General features: G+C 56.4%; 1 protein-coding gene across 2 annotated transcripts in view; it reads right to left on the bottom strand.

Annotated features, from left to right (window-relative positions):
* Positions 1-12,386: 12,386 nt before the first annotated feature.
* CD82 (CD82 molecule) overlaps positions 12,387-22,702 on the bottom strand; it is a 51,663-nt gene continuing 41,347 nt past the window's right edge. For both annotated transcript variants that reach the window (XM_060018754.1, XM_060018753.1), the window contains exons 6-9: positions 17,438-17,539; positions 13,908-14,114; positions 13,599-13,682; positions 12,387-13,302 (exon numbers count right to left, since the gene is read on the bottom strand). In XM_060018754.1, the coding sequence (XP_059874737.1) occupies positions 13,225-13,302; positions 13,599-13,682; positions 13,908-14,114; positions 17,438-17,539 (471 nt within the window). In that variant the 3' untranslated portion in view covers positions 12,387-13,224. The remainder of the gene's footprint in view (positions 13,303-13,598; positions 13,683-13,907; positions 14,115-17,437; positions 17,540-22,702) is intronic.

The following is a 22,702-nucleotide window of genomic DNA, read 5'->3' as shown; positions in this document are numbered from 1 at the left end:
TCCCCCGGGCGGGACCCTGATGGACATGACCTCATTTAAGCCTCACAATCTTCCTGTGAGGCAAGTCTGATTACTATCCTCGTTTTAGAGATGAGGCTTAAGGAGATAAAGTTACTTGTCCAGGGCCGCCCAGCTGGTGAATGGAGAAGCCTGAGTGTGTATTTGTATCTGATGGCTCTGCCTACAGGACCGTGACTGCTCCAGCAAGACAGAGAAGCCGGGCTTCCCTGGTGGCGCAGTGGTTGAGAGTCCGCCTGCCAATGCAGGGGACACGGGTTCGTGCTCCGGTCCGAGAGGATCCCACGTGCCGCAGAGCGGCTGGGCCCGTGAGCCATGGCCGCTGAGCCTGCGCGTCCGGAGCCTGTGCTCCGCAACAGGAGGGGCCACAACAGTGAGAGGCCCGCGTACCGCAAAAAAAAAAAAAAAAAAAAAAAAAAAAAAAAAAAAGACAGAGAAGCCTCGAGCTCGGAGGGGAGGCAAGGCAGCCTGAGCACGCTGAGCCCAGGGCTGAGGACCCAGGGGACAGCTCCCTCCCCCACCCAGGATGTGTTAGATTCTCAGGGGCAGCCAAGGGTGAAGGGTAAGCTGGCCGGGGTGGCGTGGGACTCTGGAGGGTGACGTCGCCGCCCTCTCAGTAATGCTTTGGCAGACCTGAAGCTCCCACCTTGGGAGGGAGGGGTGAGGAGGGCCAGTACTGGGGCTAGCAGCCGGGAGGCTGCCAAGCTGGTGATCAGGAATGGGTACCCTGCCGTGAGCACCCAGGACCAGGCCTCCTGGGCAGGGGGTCTCCGGGAAAGGAGAATTCCCAGAGTCTTGGGAGGGAACTCTGGAAGGGGAGTGTCCATGTCGGGTTGAGTGTGGAGCGGTGGTCTGTCTGTCTGGCAAGGCTGACAGCCGGACGTCCCCTGATCGATGCTCTACTCTCTGATGGCCTAACCATCCATTCTCTTCACTGTGTGATGGACTGTCTGAGTTACGTGACTGACACTTGAAGATGGCGGCAGGGATGGGCTGAATCTGTCTACTTTTCTGAAGCCTTGGGCTAGCCTCTCACAGGTGCCAGATGCCATCCTTTCTTAGCACTCAGGGTCAGGTGGAAGGCAGGGAGGAAATTAACATCCAAGGGTGGCCAGGTGCCAGAGGAACGGAGGTGAATCCGACAAAGGCCTGCCCACACGCAGCTTGCAGTTCTGGGAGGGGAGACAAATTCATACCCATGAGGACAGAAACCAGTGAGCACTTGGGACAAGCTGGACTCATGGGGCGGACATGGAAAGCAGTTTTACCCTTGTCTCCTGATGTCTGTTTACGATCTCTTCACGGGAGAAAGTTCTTCCCCCATTCCTGGATGAAAACTCAGGCAGTTCCTCTAGTTTTCTGTCTTCCTTAGGACAAAAATCCTTAGGTCACTTTAAGTTGCAAACATGAAGTCAAGCTAACCATTCAGAGCATCTGGTCCCAGGTAAGAGTCACACCTTTGAACTTGGTTTAGATTGAATACTCCTGCCCTTGCTGTCCCCCACTGCCTGCGAGCTGGAGAAGGTTGTTAGACCCTCCTTCACCCCTGCATGGGCCCTTGCTCTTCCACCCTCTTCCCTCACCTTGTTTTTGAGTTTCAGAGGCTGCCAGAGTCTAGAGAGGAAGAGGCAGAAGTCGAGGGAAGGAGAGGTGTCATTTCTCTGGTCCCTTTCTGAGCTGGATTCTGCTCATGGGGCCCTGCAGAGGGTAGGACTGACTCTGGGGGTCCTCAGGCCCTGTTTCCAACTCTCAAGATGTGGGCATGTGCCTTCTCCATGTGGCTGCTCCCCAGTCAACCTCAGGCTCTCCAGGGCCACACAGACTCTCTGTTTATTGTTTCTCGAATTTACTAGACCGCATAATGGTGATGATGATGAAGACGGTGATGATGTTCTGTGTCTTGTAAAACACCTCGGCAGACCAGGCCCATGTGTGGACCACAGAAAACACACATGGGTCCTGTACAAGCTCTGGGGTCCTGGGCCATTCTGCTCATCCCTAGCAGGTAGCAGCCCTCTTCTGGCCCTTTTAGATTTCCCTGGTGGGAGCCAACTACGTCTGGGCCACTATGTGCCAACCTACTGGAGACACTCGTGACCATCTTCTTATGGTCCCCTGGGAAGCCTCTCACCAAGCTGGAAGGAGGGGTGAGTAGTCCCACCTCTCCCCCCTTCACAGGGGCCGGAAATTCAAGCACCCCCAGATCTCCCTCTAAAGAAGTCCTTTTGACAAAATCTCTCTCCTCCTCTCCAGCCACCTGACCCATTTACACCCTCAACATGGCATGTCGAAAATCTGTTTTCTGCCCAAGTTCCTATTCATCATGGCCCCTTATCTGTTCCCAGTCATGCCCCTCCTCCAGGTTCCCAAGCTTGTAAATGTCCCTTCATCATATTCAGTTGCCCAAGCTGGAACCTGGGAACCTTCTCTGACCCTTCCTCTCTAACCCCAATCGGCCCCCTCGTTCAGGGGACTCACCCATCCTGGAGTGACCAACGCATGCCGTTTGCCTGGGACTTTCCAGGTTTTAGCACTGACAATCCCAAATCCCGGAGAATCCCTCAGTCCCAGGCAGACCAGGATGGCTGGTCACCCTCCTCCATCTCCCGTGCTCCAAATGGTCCAGGCTGCCGACACCTCTTATTCGGACTACTGGTCTCCCTGCCCCTACTCAAGCCCTTCCAACCTGCTTTCCACACAGCAGCCAGAGTTATTCTTCAAGGTACAAATAGGATCCTGGCTCCCTCCTCTGACACCCTCCCAAACCCTCAATCACTTGGTCCTCACTCACCTCTCCTCCCTCCTCTCTCTCCTCTCCCTAGCTCTGTACCTTCTGCCCCAACCGTGGGGCCTGGAAATTTCCATCGCTAAGAAGAGATTCAGGTGATCGTTAAATCAGGCAAGTATGGGGCACTGCTCAAAGGATCGTTGCCTGAGTTCTTTTCTGCATCACCCTATTTCATTCTGGCATGGAAATGACATTATATTCATTCATTCAACAGATATGCATCAAAGGTCTGTCTGTGCCAGGCATTGTGTTCCAAGCTGGGGGCACGGCAAAGAACAAGCCAGAAGCCCCCTGCCCTCCGAGAACTTAGAGTTCAACAGAAGGTACAAACTTTAACCAGCAATTACAATTCACTGTCACCAGAGCTCCAATGGGGAAACAGTGCCCGTATCTGGCACTGAGAGTCTGCTGCTGGTTGGGCAGCAGTTCTATGCCTGCACATGTGCTAACTCACTCCGTCCTTCCAGCAACCCTTTGAGGTGGGACTATTATTATGCCCGTTTTTCAGAGGAAGAAACAGAAGGTTAACCCACTCACTGAGGGTCACACAGCTTGGGAGGGCAGGGTCTGGATTTGACCCCGTGGCCCATGTGCGGGCAGCCAGGAGGCCGTGCTATCTTGTCTTGGGAGGAGAGGGCCGTGGGCGAGCAGAGCAAGGCCACCAATGTCGTTAGGGGGTGTGGTCAGGGAAGCTCCCTGAAGGCTGACCTGAAGGCGGAGCAGGGCTCGACAGGAGACCAGAGGGAGATTGTTTCAGGCGAAGCGGACTCGTTTCTGAGCGCGCTCGCACAACAGAGGAATTCAGGGTGCTCAGGGAGCACAGGGTCAGCAACAGTCCAGAGCACCAGGTGCATAAGTGTGGGAGGGCCACCTGCCCAGCAGCTGGAGAATCTGGCAGGGTATCCACGCATTTGCAAATGGTACCTCCCCCAGAAGGGGGGCCAGCGGCCATGAGGCCGAGCCCCTGTGCTGGAAATTGGAGTGGCTCAGTTCAAATGCCCTGTGGCCACCCATTTGCCAGCTGCGTGACTCTGGGCAAGCTACCTAACCTCGCCAAGCCTCCTCAGTTTTCTCACCCGTAAATGGGGAGGATGCTAAGAATTTTTCCGTCTTAGGGTTGTTTGGAAAAATAACTAAGATGCTGTGCGTGAAGTTCTGAGCACTTGCTAAACGTTGGTTTTAGCTTCCGTGCGTTTGTGGCTCTGAGTGCTCTCTGTCCAGTTTAAAGATGAAGAGATGGAGGACCAGAGAGACAGAGTGACTTGTCGAAGGTTTCCCAGCCAGTGGGGGCCCCTAGTGCAGGGATCTTCCCGGCACCCAAGTTGAGCCAGGGGAAGAGAGCCACGTGCAGTTGAGGGGTGTGAAACCCTGCTGTCGCCAAGAAGACCCTCAGGCCTCCTAGCCTAGTCTCTCTGTGCCCTTCCTGCCCTGCAGACACACCTGCTGCTGCTCCTGGGCACGCGAAGGCTCCTTGCAGCTAGACTGATCGGCCAGGGCAGCTAGGTGAGGCCTGCTGCCAGCCTAGGGGAGACAGCCTTGGTGAGAACAGGGCTCTGGCAAACTTTGAAGGCCTACGGCTAAGCCCCCAGCCTGGGAGTGTAATACCCCTGGGAGGAGGAGACAGCCTGGACCGTCCCTGAATTCCCCGTTTGTAAACAGTTCAGTCAGGAGGAACAGGGCACTGTGCCCGGTGCCTGGCGCTGGAAGATGGCTGCGGTCCAGCAGCTAAGCAGAGGGGAGGGGCTGGTGGGCGGGGGATGAAGGATGGCTGGGACTTGTCAGCTGTGGACACAGGGGAGCAAGACGGAGGCTGTGGTTGTCTCTCCACCCCACCAGCACATGCTCCCTCCTTCCTGGCCTGACGCCGCTCACAGGGTTACCTGGTCCTGAGCACTGTGGCAGGGTGCCTGACAGCTCTTGGAGTTAGGGAACATTTTCCAGCACCCCACTACACTTTCTTTCTTGTCTCAGCCTCCCAGTCCCCTGTCTGCCATACTCAGAGCCCAGGGTAAATTTCAAATAAAGTCTTTTTTAAAAAAGCCATAGCTATGGTGATAGAGTAAGAAGAAGACCATCCTGAACTCAGCCGAATCTGGAATAAAATCATGTCCCAGCCACTTACTAGTTAGGCGGCCTCAGGGTGGCCACTTCACTTCTCTGGAACCTCAGTTTTCCCGTCTGTAAAGTGGGGATGATCTTAACTACCCCAGTGTTACTGTAAGGATTACATATGCTAAGTGAGGGTCTGCCACACAATAGGGCTTCAGGAAATGTCATGAGAGAAAGAATGCGATGGAAATAGGCACATGATAGACCCTCAAATATTTTCTGATTAAATAGGAGGTTGAATAAAAAAGAAATAAATGACCCCAACATCTGTGCCTTTGTCTTTCTAAAACACTTGGGAATTAGAGGTATTGGCTGGGGTGACAGAGGAGCAGGGCGAGACACGGCATAATTCTGGGGGGATGGAAGGCTGAGAACATTCTTAATGACATCAGCTCCTGTGTGCAGAATACATTATGATCTCAAGGGCTGCTGGCTTGCTCTGACACTGAGGTTCGTCTAGGAAGGAGATTCAGAACTGAGTCCATGAAAACAGGCTTTAGATTCCAATCTTGCTTCTGCCACCAGCCATTCAGGCAGGCTTGGACGAGGCCCATGTCTTCCCCGAGTCTCAGTTTTCTTGACTGTAAAGCAAAGATCTGAATAGCAATGCTCAGAGCTGCTAGGAGGATTAAGTGAGGTGATCTATGTCGAGAGCTTGGTACTGGGCCTGGTGTACAGTAGGCTCAACAGATGATAGCCGTCATTCTTATTACCTAAGCTCATCACTGCATCAGTTAGCTATTGCCATGTAATAACTACCCCCAAATTTAGGGGCTTAAAACGACCCCCATTTAGTTAGCTCACGATTCTGTTTAGCACGTTAACAATTTAGTTGGGCTCAGCTGGGTGATCCTTTGGCTCTCCTCTTGCGTCTGTGGCTGGCCAGAGGTGAGCTGGGCATCTCTGCTTCCAAGGGGATGCTGGCTACCAGCTGGGGCTATGAGGTGACTGAGAGGATGCTTCTCATCCTCCAGCAGGCCAACCTGGGCTTCTTCACTGGGCAGTGGCAGGGTTTTGAGAGAGAGAGAGTGGCAGTGCACAAAACTTCCTGAGGCTTGGACTCAGATCTGACCTTCTGCCCCTTCCCCAACATCCCATTCACCATAGCAATTCTCAAAGCTAGTCAAGATTCGGGGTCGGGGCAGGGGGCAGCTAGCTGGACAGTCATGGTGCAAAGGGCATTGACACAGGAAGGGGGAGAGTGTGACCATTTCTGGAAACAACTGACCACAGTGCAGCCTATGAGGGGACCTCTGGGACAGGAACCAGGTCTCTTGATTCGCAGTGCAGTGACCCCACCTCAGCTGCCTGCTCTGTCCTGCGACACCAGCAGCAAAGTCTGGTGCTTTCTCAGGTGGCTCCACTGCTCCATGCCCCAACCCCGGTCAGAGCCAGGTTGCCACCTTCAAACGCCTGCACCCTTAGGAGATGGAGCCCAGGCTCTGCACAGGGCCAGCCACGTGCATCCCATTCATTCATGGAGTCACGGGAACCTGATGACCTGCCTCCTGCATGGAAACTCTACGGAGTCCCTGTCCCCTCAGTCCTCAGGGGAAGGAAATATACACAGCACAGCCGGACATGCATGTGTCCTCTGCCCTCCCCACAGGGCAGCCCCAGCTGTCTGCTAAAGAAACTCATTAAACTTATCTCTGACAAGGTGTTTTAGACCATCGTAAGCTACAGATAGCTCCTTCTGCCCACGTTGCATGTCAGTTCCCCTTGGGGGTAGGGGTACCTGGTTCTCATTTGCATTCACATTTTGATCGTTTCCTGTGCATCCTCTCGGGTCGGCCAGCCTCCTGGTAGAGTGGCAGCCCCGCAGTGCTCCAGGCAATGAGGACGTCGGGTCAGATGGGCAGTCTGGGGACAGGCTTCTTCCATCCTCTGTGCATTGACTGGCAGGCAGAGACAGTGTCTTGGTCATATGTCCCCGATAGGGGGCACATTTTCCAGTTTATGTTTGTATTTACGGCCTGTGCCCCACCCTAGACTGTAAGCTCCAGCATGTCAGGGATGATGGCGAACCCCGATTCCTTCCACAGAGCCTGGCACAGAGTGGGTGCCCCATAGCTATTGCACAGATGGATGGATGAAAAGTTGGGTTTAATTGCATTGAGCCTCCTCACAGAAGGCTTACCTCCTCTACTCCTTTTCTGAACCAGGGGTCTTTATTCCCATTGGCCTTGAGGCCTAGTAGAAAGAGCCATGAACACAGAGCCACAGGCCTGGGGGCCAATCCCAGCTCCTCTGCTTACTGTGTGACCGTGGACACGAGGTGGTCACGTGCCGTGGTACTGGTTGTCCACTGCCACCTCCAGGGGGAGCCATTTATTTAGACTACAATGTGAAGGACTCCTCCTGGGTTCATGTAGTGGGGCAGGCCTGCAGCAAGCGACTTAGATTTTCCACGTCTCAGTTTCCACGACCATAGCGTGTGTCTACTGTGCTGAGGTGGGAAGGGTAAAGGTTGACACTAAGTACATGGCGGCTACTGTGACGGTGATGATGATGGTGATGATGACTGGGAAGGAAGCAGGTGCCAGGGAGATGCGCCTGGCCCGCACGCCTTGCCTCCCCGCCTGCCCCCTGTCAAGTCATGCCTTGCCCTGCAGAGTCGGCCCAGCTCTTACTCCCAGCTCCACCGCCGGCCAGGGTCCTGTTCACAGCATCCTTCTCACCCTCGCCCTCCTGACCTCCTCTCTGCGGCTCCCTGGTGAGCCTGCCCCTGTCCTCTCATCCTAGCAGACCCCAGGACAGGGACACCTCTGGGCCCCCCAAGACCCTGAGTCCCCCAGGGACCGTCACCAAGAGGGTCACTGTCCCCCTGGAAGCCCCAGAGTGGGCTCACCCAGGTGTGTGATGCAGGGCAGAGGCCAGACCGCTCCACTCCTGTCAGCTGCCGTCAGCAATTTCCCGCCCCCGCTCCCCCCGACCCCCGGAGGCTGCTGGGGCCTCTCCAGCTCCCACCTTGCATCCTTCCCTCGCGCCAGCCCCTCTGAACTTGCAGCTTTTCCTGCCGATGCCCCTACACCCCCAGCATCCTGCAGGAAGCCCACTCCTGTTCCCAGAGGGCGCTGCTTGAAGCATCCGAGGTAACGTTAGTGAGGGAGCAGGGAGCTTGGCTCTGGGCCTGACATTCCCCCAGACCAGAAGGCAGGTGCTGGGGAAGTGACTTCAGAGGGGGCAGCTGGGGTGAGGGGGTGCTCATAGCTCGCTGCCCTCTAGCGGCCCCTCCTACCCCCTGCACCTTCCCCAGAAGCTGGGAGGCTCCGCCCCACCAGGCAGGGGCCTGGACACAGATTCCTTCCAGCAGCAGCCTCTTGGACCAACCAGCAGTTCCTGGGCCGGAGGCTCCAACCTGCCCGTTCCGGTCCAAGGAGGCCCACCGCAAGGGGATGAGGAATTCCACCGAGGCCAAGGACAGTCATAGGAATAGGCGGCATGGGAAGTAGCCCATTATGTACCTTACATCATTTGATTCCCACTATAACCCTGGGAGTTAGGAATTATCGTCCCCATTTCACAGATGAGACTAACAGAGGTGAAGTCACTGGGCCCATCAGCCCCCAAGACCAGGAGGTGTTTTGATTTTATTTGGTTTCGGCTGGAAAGGGGGTTGCCAGGGGAATGGCTGATTCCTGTGGAGTGTGACTGGAGCGGAGGGGGCTGAGTGATGAGCCTTCCACCCCTTTCCTGTTTGTTCCACTCGCTGTTCATTATTCTACTTCCTTCCACAGGATGCCGGAGGCCTTGGATGGGCCCCAGGGGTCCCAAGCAGCGCTCAGCAGGGATCGTGCTGTCAGCAGCGGGCGGTTGTGTGCGTGTACACGTAGGTGCATGCAGGTGAGCGTACAAGACTCCCTACGTTCACCAGAACACAAATGCCACGTAGGTGTCATCACAGCCGTGTTCTCAAGAGCCTAGAACAGGGCCTGGCACACAGCAGGTGGCCATTAAGTATTCTTGGCATGAATAAATGAATGAATGAATGAGCCTTAGCCCACAGGTTCCAAAGACCCCGGGGAGCAGTGGGATATCTTCCCTGAGGCAGTGTAGTAACTTCGGTCTCTGTCCGTCTGCAGGGGAAGGAGGTGGTGGCAGTCCTGGCCCACAACAAGTGCTGGTGGCTGGCCACTCCAGTGTCACCGTGACCCCCTTCACTGCTCCTTGGCCTGAGGGACTTGCTTACCTGGAAGACCCCAGGGCAGGGCCTGGAGGAGGCTCTGCCCTGAAACAGGCAGGCTCGGGGTCGGCAGTGGGTTGCTCTGTCTGTCCTGGAATGTTCCAGGCTGGCAGACATTTGACCTTTCCTGCCTACCACTGGCTGGCCACCCACAGCTTAGTGTGAGCAGAGAAGAGCTGGGAGTCTTCCCAGCCAGGAATGGACTGAGCTCAGGGGGTTTCAGGGCCCCTGTGTGTGTGTGTGTGTGTGTGTGTGTGTGCGCGCGCACACAGGGGTGGCGTCCAGCAGTCCTCACCCATACAGCCATGCCAGTTATTAAAACACTACTACAGTTCTCTACTGGTGGATGACAGTCCCCCCAGGCCAGCCCCTAGGTGGCCCTGCACCGCCCACCAATCCACACAGAAGGACCCTATTCCAGCTCAAGTCGGGCTTCCACTCCCATTGGTCAGTGTCCGTGCCACACAGCTCCCCTGAAGGCCAGCCTCCTGGACACTTCCTGGGCACTGCCATTGGCTTCCCCCAAAACCCAGAGAGCAAGCTGGCGCCCACCTAGGCCTCCTGCCTGGCCCCAGGGGCTCAGCAGCCAGGCACCGTGGGACCCTTGGCCAGTCCTCAGAACGGCATGTGCCCTGGCCTGGAACTTGATGGGAGAGACAGCGGCCCGGGGGTGGCCCCACCCCACAGAAGGCCTGGCAGCAGCTCAGCTGGCCCAGCCGCCAGGGAGGGACGTCAGAGGCTAGAAGCCCATGGCCCCTGTGGACACATGACTGGCTCTCGGGGCCAGCTGGGAATTAGAGAAGCCAGTCCACAGCACCTCCCTGTGGAATTTCACGGGCCTGGGGCAGAAGCGGGAGGAGAAACTCGGTCCTCCCAGGAGGTAGGAGTGAGTGGCCAGCAGGCTCAGGGCGATGGTGACCAGGTTTCACAACACAACCCTGGGGTCATCCCAGGAAATCTGGGGCAGAGGGAGGCTGTGGAGGCAGGAGGATGTCCTTAGAGTCCGCTCCATGACGCTCCAGTCCTGCTGCCAGGCCAGCACGTGCCTCAGGAGGCGGGCATGCCAGAGGAAGCCGGCTGCGGCACTTAGCCCACCCCCTAATCACTTACGACATCTTCCCTGTCTTCTCTAAAATATTTTCAGGCACAGTTTTGAACCCACTCCTACTCTCTGTGGCACAGGACCCGTGAGGAGAGGCCAGGTAGAACCTTCTATACTCCCCCATCCCTCCCCTTCACCCACTCGAGAGGGAGGTAGCCAAGGTCCATTTAGGTCGGAGGTCAGCTGGTGGCTGGGACAGGAGTTACCTCAGGTCTCGCTTGCCCCCCACCTTCTTGAGACTCCCAGCCTCAGCCCCAGAGTCCCAGGCATTTCACGCTGTGTTCTCAGCTAACATCTGCTGTTGCTCTTTGGGGAAGGGGCTCTGGGCTTCCTGGACCATCCTGGCGCTCCCATTCTTCCACCCAGGACGAGGAGGGTGGAGGAGAGTTGTGCATGGGGAAGAAAGGGGCCCGAGGTTTCCTTGTGCTCAGTTGATTACTAGCCCCAGCCTGGTGTCGTCCCCAACTCCTGGGTCCTGATGGATCCTGAGAAAGCGCCCGGGCAGAGACCCCTGTCTGCAACACCCAACACCCTCACACCTACCTTTCCAGGTGTCCCACTAGGGGCCCCATCCGCAGGCGTCACTGAAGGGCAGGGAAGCGCCGCCCTGTGGCCACCTAGACTCTCCCGCCACTGCCTACAGGGCCCCGGGCTCCTCAGCGCCCTCCTCCTGCAGCCCCTCACTGTGCATTTGCCATCAGCAGGTTGGGCAAATCAAATAAACGCGTGTTTATTTCACCCAAGTCTATACTTCCTCATAACTTTACTTTTCTCTAAGTTTTTATATTTTTTTAGATGCACTTCCTTTGTGGAATGAGGCAGATTATACACGAAATAAGCTGGGACAGCTTCACTCAGAGCCCTCAGCCCTCTGAGCTTGGGAAGAGCTCCAGGGAGAGTCCCTGACTGCGGCGAACAGCCCCTTGGAGTTGAAGGTTTTTTCAGCCCAGGGCTGTGCCCGGCACCTCCCACAGGCCCGAGAGCGGGTTTGCCCTGGATTTTAGCGGCAGAAAGCCTCTTGCAAGAAATTAACTGGATTCAGATCAAGAATTAGACTGTCTCTAAGGTGCACCCCTCCCTCCTTCCTGTCCAGACAAGGGCTCTTTCCCAGGTCCACCCTCCAGCCCATCTCTCTTTGGGGAGCATCTGTAGCTAACATCTTTTCAGAGCCCGAGGAACTAAAGCAACTTGATTCAGGAATTACCTTGGAGGGCTGCTAAAGATGCAGTTTCCTTCTCCCCAGCCCAGATCTGCTGAGCCCTGGAATCTGCACTTTAACCAACCCACCCGACTGAGAGACCCACAGGCCTGGAGCTGGTGACGCACCTGGAGTGACCTGACAACAACTCTGGGTTCCACCAGCTCCAAGGCTGGGGCGGCAGCGCCACCTGGTGGGTCCCGCTGAAACACCTCCACTACCCTTCTCGCCCCGCTTCAGGGAGGCAAGTCCCCCAACGGCCCCTTCCTCTGCCTCCAGGGCCCCGTCCCGGAGAAGTTGGAGAGGAGGAGATGGCGGAACAAGTGCCACCCTAGACTGGCCATTCTCCCAGCCTGCCCCACCCACCACACCGCCCCCTCCACCCCAGGGAACTTCCTCCTCATAAGTCCTAAAGCCGCCATGATGGCAGAGCATCTGAACACCTCCTCTGGGCTTTGTGATGCTGGGCAGGGGGTGTGTGGGGCTCACCCCTGTGCACAAGTAAGAGCTTCCTTTAAAGTCTCATCTTGCGTCTTTAAAAACCTCCTGAACTCTGCACATCTTACTCCATCACATTTCTTTAATATGAAAACGTTTCCTTCCTTTGTGAAAAACAGATGCTCTAGAAAGAGGCGGAGTTCATTCTGTGGCTTCACTGATGCACCCCCGCGGCCAGCCCAGGGGCACCTGTACCCTGGTCTCGGAGGCCGGAACCTAGGGGTACCATCTACACCTGTTTGAACACACAAATCCAACTCCAGCCACGCCGGCAGCCACGCAAATGGACAAGAGGCAGGCGTCACACTTCTCATGGCTCCAGCTTGAACAGGGGACCAGAGATGCCCCCAAAGGGCCCCCGGCCCTGGAGACAGCAGTCAGGCGCCCACAACGCTCTCCTGCAGACCCAGCCACTCTGTTAACATTACCTCTCCCCTGCGGTCCTCCCCCAACCCGGGGAAGCAGCATCCCCACCATGGCCGGCTGGATCGTTACAAATCTCTTTAATAATCAGTCATCTATGTTTTACAGAACTGTACACAGGGCCCCTCCCCACTCCCCTACAAGGCACAGCCTTACCCACCCAGTCCCCAGGGGACAGAGGACAGGAAAAAGCATCCTCTAGCTTCCCTGGACAGCTCAGGGTCCTGGAGAATGCAGGGCCAGCTCTGTGCCACACCCGGAGGGTTCACCCGTCTGATTCCCTAGGCGGCCCAGGGCCAGTCCAGACCCTCTGGCCCAGGCAGTCCCGCTCCAGCCCAGCTCACCTAGGCACCGCTCACAGCACGGCCCAGACTGATCTGAGCTGCCCGGGTGGGGCTGGCTCAGGCTGGGGAAGGGGTGCTCTCCTCATGTCAGGTAAAGCCCCCCCTCCCACCTCAACGAAAATGTGAAAACCGAGGACAGTAGAAACAAAGTAGTGGAAACAAAGTTGACCCACGCAGTGGGCAGTCACCCGACAGCCCAGGGCGCCTTATCCACCCCGCCCCCAAGTTTTTAATACACTTCCTCCCGCGCCATATACACAGCCCCCAAGGCAGGTAGAAACCCAGCCCACCTGTGCAGGGAGCGTTTCCTCGGAGTCGCTAAGGCAACCCTGGCAGACAGTGAGCGGAGGAGCCACAGAAGAGCTGGGGCTTAAGGCTGGCGGCAGAAAAGCAAAGGAGAGGGGTCCAGGCCCCAGGACGCCCCCCACTTCCAGCCAGCACAGGACGGACAAGGGGTCTTGGCAGTGAGGTGGGAGGCAGGCCTGCAGGGGGAGCCAGGGAGACCCCTAGGAGCCCTGAGGTTGGGGGACAGGCAGGGAGGTGGGGACAGCGGCCACTTCAGTACTTGGGGACCTTGCTGTAGTCTTCGGAATGGATGTGCCGGCACAAGGATATGGAGAGGAGCATCCCCAGAAGCTGTCGAGGGAGAAGGTGAGAGTCAGAGTCAGGCCGGGCTGCCCAGGTCCCCAGAGGCCCCAGGTCAACACACGGGCCTTGACCTGGATGAAGCTGATCCTCAACTAGAGCCTCAGGACCAGCCCGTGATTCAGGCGGCAGAGGGGCCGGCGAGGGGCAGCGGTCAGGCCACGCTAGCCGCAGGGCCTCTAGAAGCTGAAGAGCCTCAACCCGCCCCTCCCCGCACTGGAGGCCTGCAGAGCAGGGACGACCCGGGAGGGCAGCATGGGGAGGGTTGGAGGGGGTGGGACCCAGACCTCGATGACAGCGACGCCCACACACACGCCAAGGATGACGCCCAGGTTCTCCTGCAGCCAGGCCTGCACCTTCTCCATGCAGCCCTACAAGTGGAGAACACAGCCACGTCACCCCACGATGGGCCACTTCACCCCATCACTCAGAATCCCCAGGAGGGGCCACCCCCAGCCTGGAGGGCCAGCACAGAGGGGTCTGGGTGTTCCTTGAATGGAGACATTGATGAATACACAGATGAGCGAGCCGGGGGGACTGAGGGTCTGAACCCCCTGTGCACCGAGCCCAGCCCTACCCGACAGCCATCCACGCACCTCCTTGTACACAGGCCACTCGTCGGGGTTGTTGCTGCTCTGGGTCCCATTGCCAACGGGGGCCTCGCAGAAGCCCGTCTGTGGCGAAATGCTGCTGTTGTCCTTGCTCTTGTTCTTGCAGGAACAGGGGTAGGTGATGTTGATGCGATTCATGAGCTCGGCGTTTTCTGTCCAGTTGTAGAAGCTGGCCCAGCCGCAGCACTTCACCTGGGCAGAGAAGGGGACAGTCTGTTCGAGTCCATCGCCCGCTCAGCTGGGGTCTTCCTGGACAGGAGCTCAGATCTGCCCCTTCCAGCTGCCCCCAAGCCCGGTCTCGGCCAATCCACCAGGATTAGAGTTTACGCTTCACTTTGGCATTTGTGAGCCACAAGGGATTTAAAGGGGCTCTCGGGATATACCATAAACGATGAAAACAGGAGGAAACAAAATCAGCAAAAATATAAAGCAGAGCAGGAGGGACGGTCAAGTTGGAAGAAGATGGTCAAGGTATACGGGACGTGAGGCGGGCAGACGGCACACGGCTAAGGGTTTGGGGGCTGGAGTCAGGCTACCGGGTTCAAATCCCATTTCTGCCACCTACCAGCTACTCAACTCTGATCAAAGTGCTGACCTCAACTTCCCCATCTGCAAAATGCAGGGAACAAAGGTTCCTAACTCGGTCTGTTATAAGGACTAAATGAGACGAGGCAGGCAAGGCATCCAGCTCAGGCTGGAGAGCACGGTAATCGCCCGGGGAAGGCCAGTTCCACTTTTCGGCTCTGAGAACATGCTGGAGCTGAGGTTTGGCGCTGAGCTTCCTGGTTGCCAGAGTGAAAGGGGAAACACGGTACATCTGCCTTTTTAGAGGAGAAAATGCTCTAGTTCCTGAGGCAAAGAGTCTTTCTGGGGGCTCATGAAGGGGACCGCGAGAGGCTTCAGATCACACGTGGGCTTGAATTCCCGACAGGACTGGGACCTCAGGGACTAAGCCTGTGCCGGGAAATGCCCGGGAAGGCAGAGCAGAGTCGGGGGAGGGTCCTTTCCATTTCTGGCCCTACCCTGTGCACAGGCAAGCCGCTGCACTTCTCTGAGCCCCGATTTCCTCACCGGAGAATGGGGTGATGACAGCCACTCTGCTAGGGCCCCCGGGAGGCTGAAGGGCTAGCATGGGAGAGCTGTGTGACACCTTGCCCAGCGCGAGGTCGCTTCCCCACCTGCTTCCTTCCTATCTCTGGTGGGAAGTGCCTGACGAGCAGCCTGGTGGCCAGCAGAGGGCGTGCCAGGCTCGCTCAGGCGTTCTCCGGCTCCAGGCAGTTGCTGGTCTAGGATTTATTCTTTATGTTGCAGGTGCCTGGCTGCCTCCTCTCCAGCAAGAAAGGCTGGCACCTCAGACCTCTGAGGGGCACCCACAGGCCCTCCCACACCCAAGCAAAATGAGGCAGCTTGCCTTGGTCCTTCGACTGCAGCAGGCAAAGCCCCGCTCACCAGGAGCCCCTGCACTGACGCCCCCGGTGTCTCAGTGGTTGTGCGTGATGATTAAACATCACCACCCACATGCCACATGACAAGTGCCTCGGGCTTTATAAACTCATCTCACGTAAGCATGGGTCAACAGTCCCATTTTATACATGAGGAAACAGGCTCAGAGAAGGCCTGGCCAGGAAGTAGCTGAGTTTTGTATTTCAGCCCTGGGAGCCTGACTCACCCTCTGTTTTCTTACCACCATCCCAAGCAGCATCTGACAGACGTCAAATCACCTAGAGGCCCTGCAACCTGCAGGAATCCCCAAGCCAGTCCACCACCTCCCATGATGGGTGCTCATCACCTCCCCAGGGACCCGCCTCTGTCCCCAGGCTCCTTGAAGGGTAACACTTGTTCACCCTGGGACACCCCGCTCCCTCTAATCTTAGCAGAGGGTCTCAGCCACTGCGGATCAAACCAAAGGGGGCATGAAAAACGTCTCCCTGTGCTCCTGGAGCCCTCCAGATGCCACAGGCCCCCTGTGTCACCAAAACTCTGTGCAGCACGCAGGCTAGAATGTGTCACCCTCCCTTCCTCCCAGCTCACATGATGGACATGCCCATGTTGCCGGGACAGAGACCCATCTCTAGTCTCCACGCTCTCCTGGTGTCAGGCTTTCTCGTGCTGTCCTGTCCCTGCCCCTCACATCCCACAGGTCTCCCCGAAGGCAGCCGGCAGGCAGTGCCGGCAGGTCCTAAGTGACTGTTGTCTGCAGGGCCCTCTGTGACAGAGGGGGAGCTGCAGCATGGAGAGGGCGGCTCCTGGCCAAGGGCACACAACACCTGGGACCACCAAAGCGGGGCAGCTGGGGTCCCATCACTGAGGGCGCTTTGCGTGTGTGCTGATTGGTCCATCATCGAGGCAGGCTGGGAACCCAGTCAGTCAGTCAGTCAGTCGTCAGTTGTTTCATCCATCAGTCAGTCATTCATTCATTTAGACAATCGGTCAGTCATTCTGTTAGTCATTCAGCCGGTTTGTCAGTCATTCTGTCAGTCAGTCTGCTTGTTAGTCAGTCAGCCAATCAGTCATTCTGTTAGTCAGTCAGTCATTCTATCAAGCAGTCAGTCAGTCAGCCAGCCAGCCAGTCTCTCTCTTTCGCTTTGAGGTGGAACACACACACACACACACCAAAGTGTACAAATTCAGCTTGATGAACTTTGCCACCCATATTGGCATAACCACCACCTGGACCAAGATTTGAATAGAACATGCCTTTCACCCCTGAAGGTTCCCGCGGCTCCTCCCCAAAGGCAGCCTCCACTCGGACCTGTGTCAGCATCTCAGCTCTGGCACCCAGTTTCTTTTTTTTTTTTTGATCAAATATTTTTATTTTAGGAATTTAAGGCTAATCAGTAGTAAGAAATCTGACAACATACTTTATTATATCAGCAAATCATAGAATCATTTTCATAGATATGGAAGCTGTCAATAAACGTTAACTTTCATTCCCAATTAAACTAGAAGTAAAATGGAAACAAGGGGATTCCTTGGGGCTGTGCATTTCAGCTGACAACCATTATTTAAAAACTTAAGCTTTCTAACCTTTATGATAAAATACAAGGATTCTGAACCTGCTAACCAGCTGATTGCAAACAGCTGGCCCGGTAACCACATAACTTTCCAGAGAACTAGTTAGCCAGACAAGTTCTCCGTTTTTAGCTATAACCACCAAACTCTCTTATGTTACAAAATGCTCAAGACATTCTGCAGACTGTCACGGCACCCGGTTTCTTAACCTCCAGGGGGAGCTGTCAGCACGCCCCAGTCCGGCTTCAGAGGAGAGGGTCGAGGGCTACCCCTGCTTCTGGCCACTTGGGGACAGCCCTGGACAGGCTCCAGCGCCCGGAGCCCCTGGGCGAGGAAATGCTGGGGGTGGCAGGAAGCGGGGCTGCTCAGGAGCCCTGCCCCCAACAGATACACACTGACACTCAAACCGCTAACATCGTCTGTCTGTCAGGCACACGCAGGCCCACAGACGACCAGCCACAGACACACAGACACACAGAGGCCAGTCTCCCACGTCCCCTCACCTGGGCCTGCACGTAGTCCCAGGCCTCCTGAAGGCTGTCCTCGTGACCATCCGTGTAGTTCTGAATGAGCTTGGTCACGATGCCGCCCATCTCCTGCTTCAGCTGCAGAGGGAGAGTGAGGACCGAGGTCAGATTCCCTGAAACCCGCACCCCACCTCCGGTCATATGTGCTTAAGCTGCCTCTCCCCCACTCCCCCCAAACACTGGGGACACGCTCAGAGCTCAAAAGCGTTTCGTCACCCATTCCAACCAATTTTCACTTTCCTGGTACTTCCTGGGTACCTTCTCCCCCGGTCACCACGCTAAGCCCAGTGTGGTCAGGGTCAAAAGCTCCCACCTGGGCTTCCCTGGCGGCGCAGTGGCTGAGAGTCCGCCTGCCGATGCAGGGGACACGGGTTCGTGCCCCGGTCCGGGAAGATCCCACATGCCGCGGAGCGGCTGAGCCTGTGAGCCATGACCGCTGGGCCTGTGTGTCCGGAGCCTGTGCTCCACAACGGGAGAGGCCACAACAGTGAGAGGCCCACGTACCACACAAAAAAAACAAAAAAAAAACCCTCCCACCTGACCGTCTCCTCAGTACTCAGCAGCACATGGCCCTTTAGATGGGAATCTGTCCACGTCACTGCTGAAAACCAGCCAGGGCCCTCTCACCACGCTCTGCAGACACACCGCTGTCTTCTCAACAGCCCACAAGGCCCTACGCCATTTGGCCCTGCTCTTTCCAGACTTCGTGTCCTCTGATTGTCCTCCCTCTATTTCAGTTACACAGGTCTTGCTGTCTTTGTGCGAGGCATACTCCTGCCTCAGGGCCTTTGCACTTGCTGTCCCCTCCGCCTAGGACCCTGTTTCCCCAAATATGAATGCGGCTGACTCTTCCACTTTCTTTACAGCTCTACTCAAATGGCACCTCCTCAGAAAGGCCTTCCTGGACCACCCAGAAAATGTCAGCCCTTCTCTGTCTCCTCCAAGACCCTCCTTATCCTACAAGGGGAAGCATGATATATTTTTCTTCATAGTCTCGTCATTACCTGCTCCCCTGTTTCCAGGATTTATGGTCTCTCTCCCCCACTGGAACATCAGCTCTGCGGGGGCAGGGACTGGGTCTGACCCAGCCTGGCCAGAGTAAGTGTGTGGCGAGCACGGGTAAGGGACGCGTGTGTAACCCCGCCACCTGCCCCACACCAGGGCCCCACAAAGTTTGCATCCCGCCTGTGCTGGGACTCCAGGGTCCCCCATGGAGGAAGAGAGAAGCACCTGCTTTTCACTAACCCCCCAGAGAAAACAGTCATTTACAGTGAAGGCAGGAGCGGGGTGCAGAGATCAAAGGGCTTCAGCCCCCAAGGCCTCTTACTGGGGCTCTGAATAGAGGATCTCACCACCGCAGCTTTTCAGGAGCAAGTCAGCTGTGCAAGGGAGGCAAACCCGAAACCAGCCTAAGAGCTGCGGACACGCTTCCCTCGGCCCAGAGGCCGGGCCCCACCTGCCGACTTTGCCCAGGGGCCTCCCCGGGTGCCCCAGCAGGGACAGGCTGGTCATGGTCACCTGCTGTCCCTGCAGAACCCTGGGGCAAGGTGCCCGAGAGGGGTAGGGGCACCGAAGGGACAGCCCCGCACCTGGTCCTCTGCTGCTGAGAAAGAGGAATTGGGGAGATGGGACAGGTGCCTCCAGGGGGGCGCTTACAGAGCCTGGCTCAGAAGCCCGTGAACAGGGCTTCCGCCAGCTCCTCACGAATGCAGCGCTCAGAGAACCCACATCCTCCAGACCGACCTTCGAGCTGCTGCGGGCCTTCACCAACCCTGCGAGACCAGCCCCACCCCCAGGCAGCCCCACCCTCTGGAACTGCTCTCTGCCCCCTCCCTTTCCATAAAACTCTTAGCGAAGCATCAATACTTCTTTGATATCACGCACACGGAGCTCTACAATTTGCAGAGCTTGCCTGTCAGTAATCACAACAGCTGCAGCTAACTTTGATCTCATGCTTATTATTACCAGCGCCATGCTAAGGACTTTTAATGCAGTATTTCACTTGAATCCTCTGAGCAGACCTATGGCCCAGGTACTGACCTCGTTCCCTCATTAGGGAGGTGCAGAAAACGAGGCCCAGAGAGGTTAATTAACTTGCCCAAGGACTCACAGCCAACATGTGAAGAGCTGGGGTTTGGACCCAGGCTCTTCTGATTCCGGAACCCAAGTTTTTACCCATTAAGCTCTATCGGCATTTAAACCACATGGCCGTACCTTGCAGCAGGTCAGAGCAGTTTTAAGGAGGGCCCAGAGAAGCTCAGTGGTTTGCCCATGTCACACAGCGGGGGTTGTCTGCCTGCGGAATCTCAGTCTTTTTGCCCCGACTGTCTCTGCTCCACCTCGACTCCCCGGTGAGCAGATGATCCCTGAGGCGTGGAAAGGAGGGGGTTCCCAGAGGCATATGCATAGACAGCCATCTCCCCACATCCTCCCACCCACCCTCCCCCACCGACCTGGGCTCTATTTATACCCGGCATGGTTGCCGCAGCAGCAGCACAGACTTCCCTGTTTCAGGCCCCAGAAATGAGAAGGTCATGGAAGCTGGGTGGTTTCCACTGAGGCTGGGTGGTTTCCATGGAAACACCACAACCATCCTCCAGCCCAGAATGGGGCTGAGGGACACAACTGGGCCACGGGGACCATGGCTGCAGGGGCTGGTTCAGCTTGGAGCTGAAGCAAATGCCCAAGAGGCAGTGTCAGGAGCCCAGGGAAGTTACCCTGGCAACCAGGCCATTCTTGAGACAAGAAGGAGCAGGGAGGGAGAGTGAGAAGACACTCGCCCTCTCACTTCATCCCTGCTGCAACCTCTCTGTGGTTTCTGCCTGCCCCACAGCTACTCTCCCTTCTTGAAACAGCAGTTCCCTTGCTTAGCAGTAAGCACCCCTCAATCCCTCCATGTGGCTGGGAAGCCCTGCCCCCTTGCTGCCATGGGCAAAGACCCAGGCTGCCACTTAGTGCCTTCCACACCCTGACCACAGCAAGCGGTCTAGGGATGGGCATGTGACCCGAGGTCACAAACATGGGCCCTCTATTTCTGCTGATCTGGTGGGATGAGGGCCTGAGCTGTTGGTGGCCACCCCAAGAGCCACTGGGGATAGCTGGCCTGAGGAGGGAGCCAATGGAGGGGAGCAGGGCCGAGCCTGGAGAGGGACAGTCTTGGTGGCAGCCTTCAGAAGCCTGGATCCAGCTGAGCCTGCAGCCAGATCTGGGTTGCTTTCACATGTAATAAAGAGTCTTGCCCAGGAATGGCCGCATAATTTACAACCCAGTGCAAAATGAAAATGCAGGACTCCTTATTTCAAAGTGATTACGAATTTCAAGACATCAAACCAAGCACGGCACCCTTCTAAGTGTGGGACACCGTGTGGCTGCTCGGGGTACACACCCAGGAAGCCAGCCCTGGTTCTGCCCAATACCATCCTCCCCACTTCCCAGAAGACAAAACCAGGGCTCAGACAGTGAGAACAACTTCCCAAGATTAGACAGCCGGCAAGCAGACGAGATATGACCATAACCTGCCATATGCAGCTCTGGAACCCTGAGATTCTAATCACAGCAGGCCACCCACCATATCCACCTGGCCTGAGATCCTTCCATCCTCTGGCATGACTCTCTTTCCCCCCAACCCCATGCTGTGTTTTTATGTCACCTTGTAGTGTGACTTTTCTCAGAGAGGTAGAATTAGAAGACACCTTTGAGTCCAACATATCAACCAAACGTAAGAATCCTCCCCATACTTTTCCACGCTCTGCTTAAATGCTCCCTGTGATGGGGACCTCAGTATCACACAAAATAGCACATTGCAGGTTGGGGAGGCTCTTGATACAAGCAATTCATTTTAAGTTGAGCCTAAATGACTTCTACCCATTAGTTTTTATCCTCCCTCTCCCTCCCAAGTCCCAGCTGGGACCACAGAAAACAAATCAAATTGTTCTCTCCCAGGACAAACATCATTCAGATAGTTGAGACTCACCCACGTCCTCCTTTACCCCCTCCTCCCCAGGGTAAGTCTCCAGGCTCCTTTGATGGCCCTTTGGGATGGTGTTCAGCCCTCTCTCCATGCTCTAATGTGTCAAATTGCCTCTTACAATGAGGTACCCCCATGCAACGTAAGGGACCCACACCTTCCTGTCCCCTCCCGGTTTCCCACAGAAGGTGTTGCCAATGCTTTGAGGCTTCATCCTGGGATCCTGGCAAGAAATGAGGACCCTTTGCCCTGGTGAATGTGGAGGGGGTGGCATGTTTACTTTCAGTGACCATCCAAGTCTTTTCTGAGAGTCCGGCCGCAATCTACATGACCAGTTACCCCAGATTTCAGCAGGAGGACGACGTCGTTTGCTCCCGGCCCCGCCCCCACAGGCTCCCTGAGGGTGGGGCCTGAGTCAGGTATGGGAGCCCTGCACGCAGGTGCTTGAGAGTCTCCGCCCATTGTTCTCCACATTCCTTTCCAGAAGGACAGCCTGGACGCCTTCTTCCCCCCTTCCCAAAAGGGAAGAGGAAGGTCACCATCGCCTCCCCCTGTCCTGGCTCCAGCTGCCTCCCTATGGCAGTAGAAACCCAAGCTAGTGGATCAGGAAGCTTCCATCGCAGGGAAACAGACATCTCAGATGTCTCACAGAGCGGCACTGTCCTCAAGGAGCACGTTTCACCACGTGTGCACTCAGTCCTATGCGCGTGGCTATTTGGCTACTTTGGGCTTCTTAGGTGGGAGAGGGAAGGAGGAGGGAGGGAATCACAGTTCTCCTGGCTGGCCACCCTCTCTGGGGAGCACACAGCAGTCCAGCCCAGCCAAGGTCACCACCCCCAACCCCCGGCTCCCATCCAGACCCTGCGAGCCCCTTCCCTCCACGCTCTCAGCCCTCAGACCTTCTGCACAAGCCCCTGATATGACCTTTCAGAGCCTCAGCGGTCTCACACGCGCAGGTCAGTGGTGCAGCCTGCATGAGTGCACCAAACCCGGCTCCCAGCACATGCTGGGAAACAGTTACAAGTTCACCTCCTTCCTCACTGACCTCCCACCCTTCACTGCCTGGAGAGAACAAGTCAGAATCCCAGAGTATCAGAGCTGGGAATGGCCCAAGAGGTCACCTGAGGCTCAGAGAGGCTGGGTAACATGTTCAAGGTCACACAGCAAATAGCGGCGCCCCCCCCCATCTCAAATGCCGGACACAGGGCCCTGAATCCCAGACCTGTCCTTTTCCCACTAAACAGGGGCTAGATAGTGATCAGATGAGGAAACAG

Source organism: Delphinus delphis, chromosome 8 (assembly GCF_949987515.2).
Source record: "Delphinus delphis chromosome 8, mDelDel1.2, whole genome shotgun sequence".
Taxonomy (NCBI): domain Eukaryota; kingdom Metazoa; phylum Chordata; class Mammalia; order Artiodactyla; family Delphinidae; genus Delphinus; species Delphinus delphis.
Note: the sequence above shows the minus strand (reverse complement) of the source record. Positions and strands in the feature narration are given on the sequence as shown.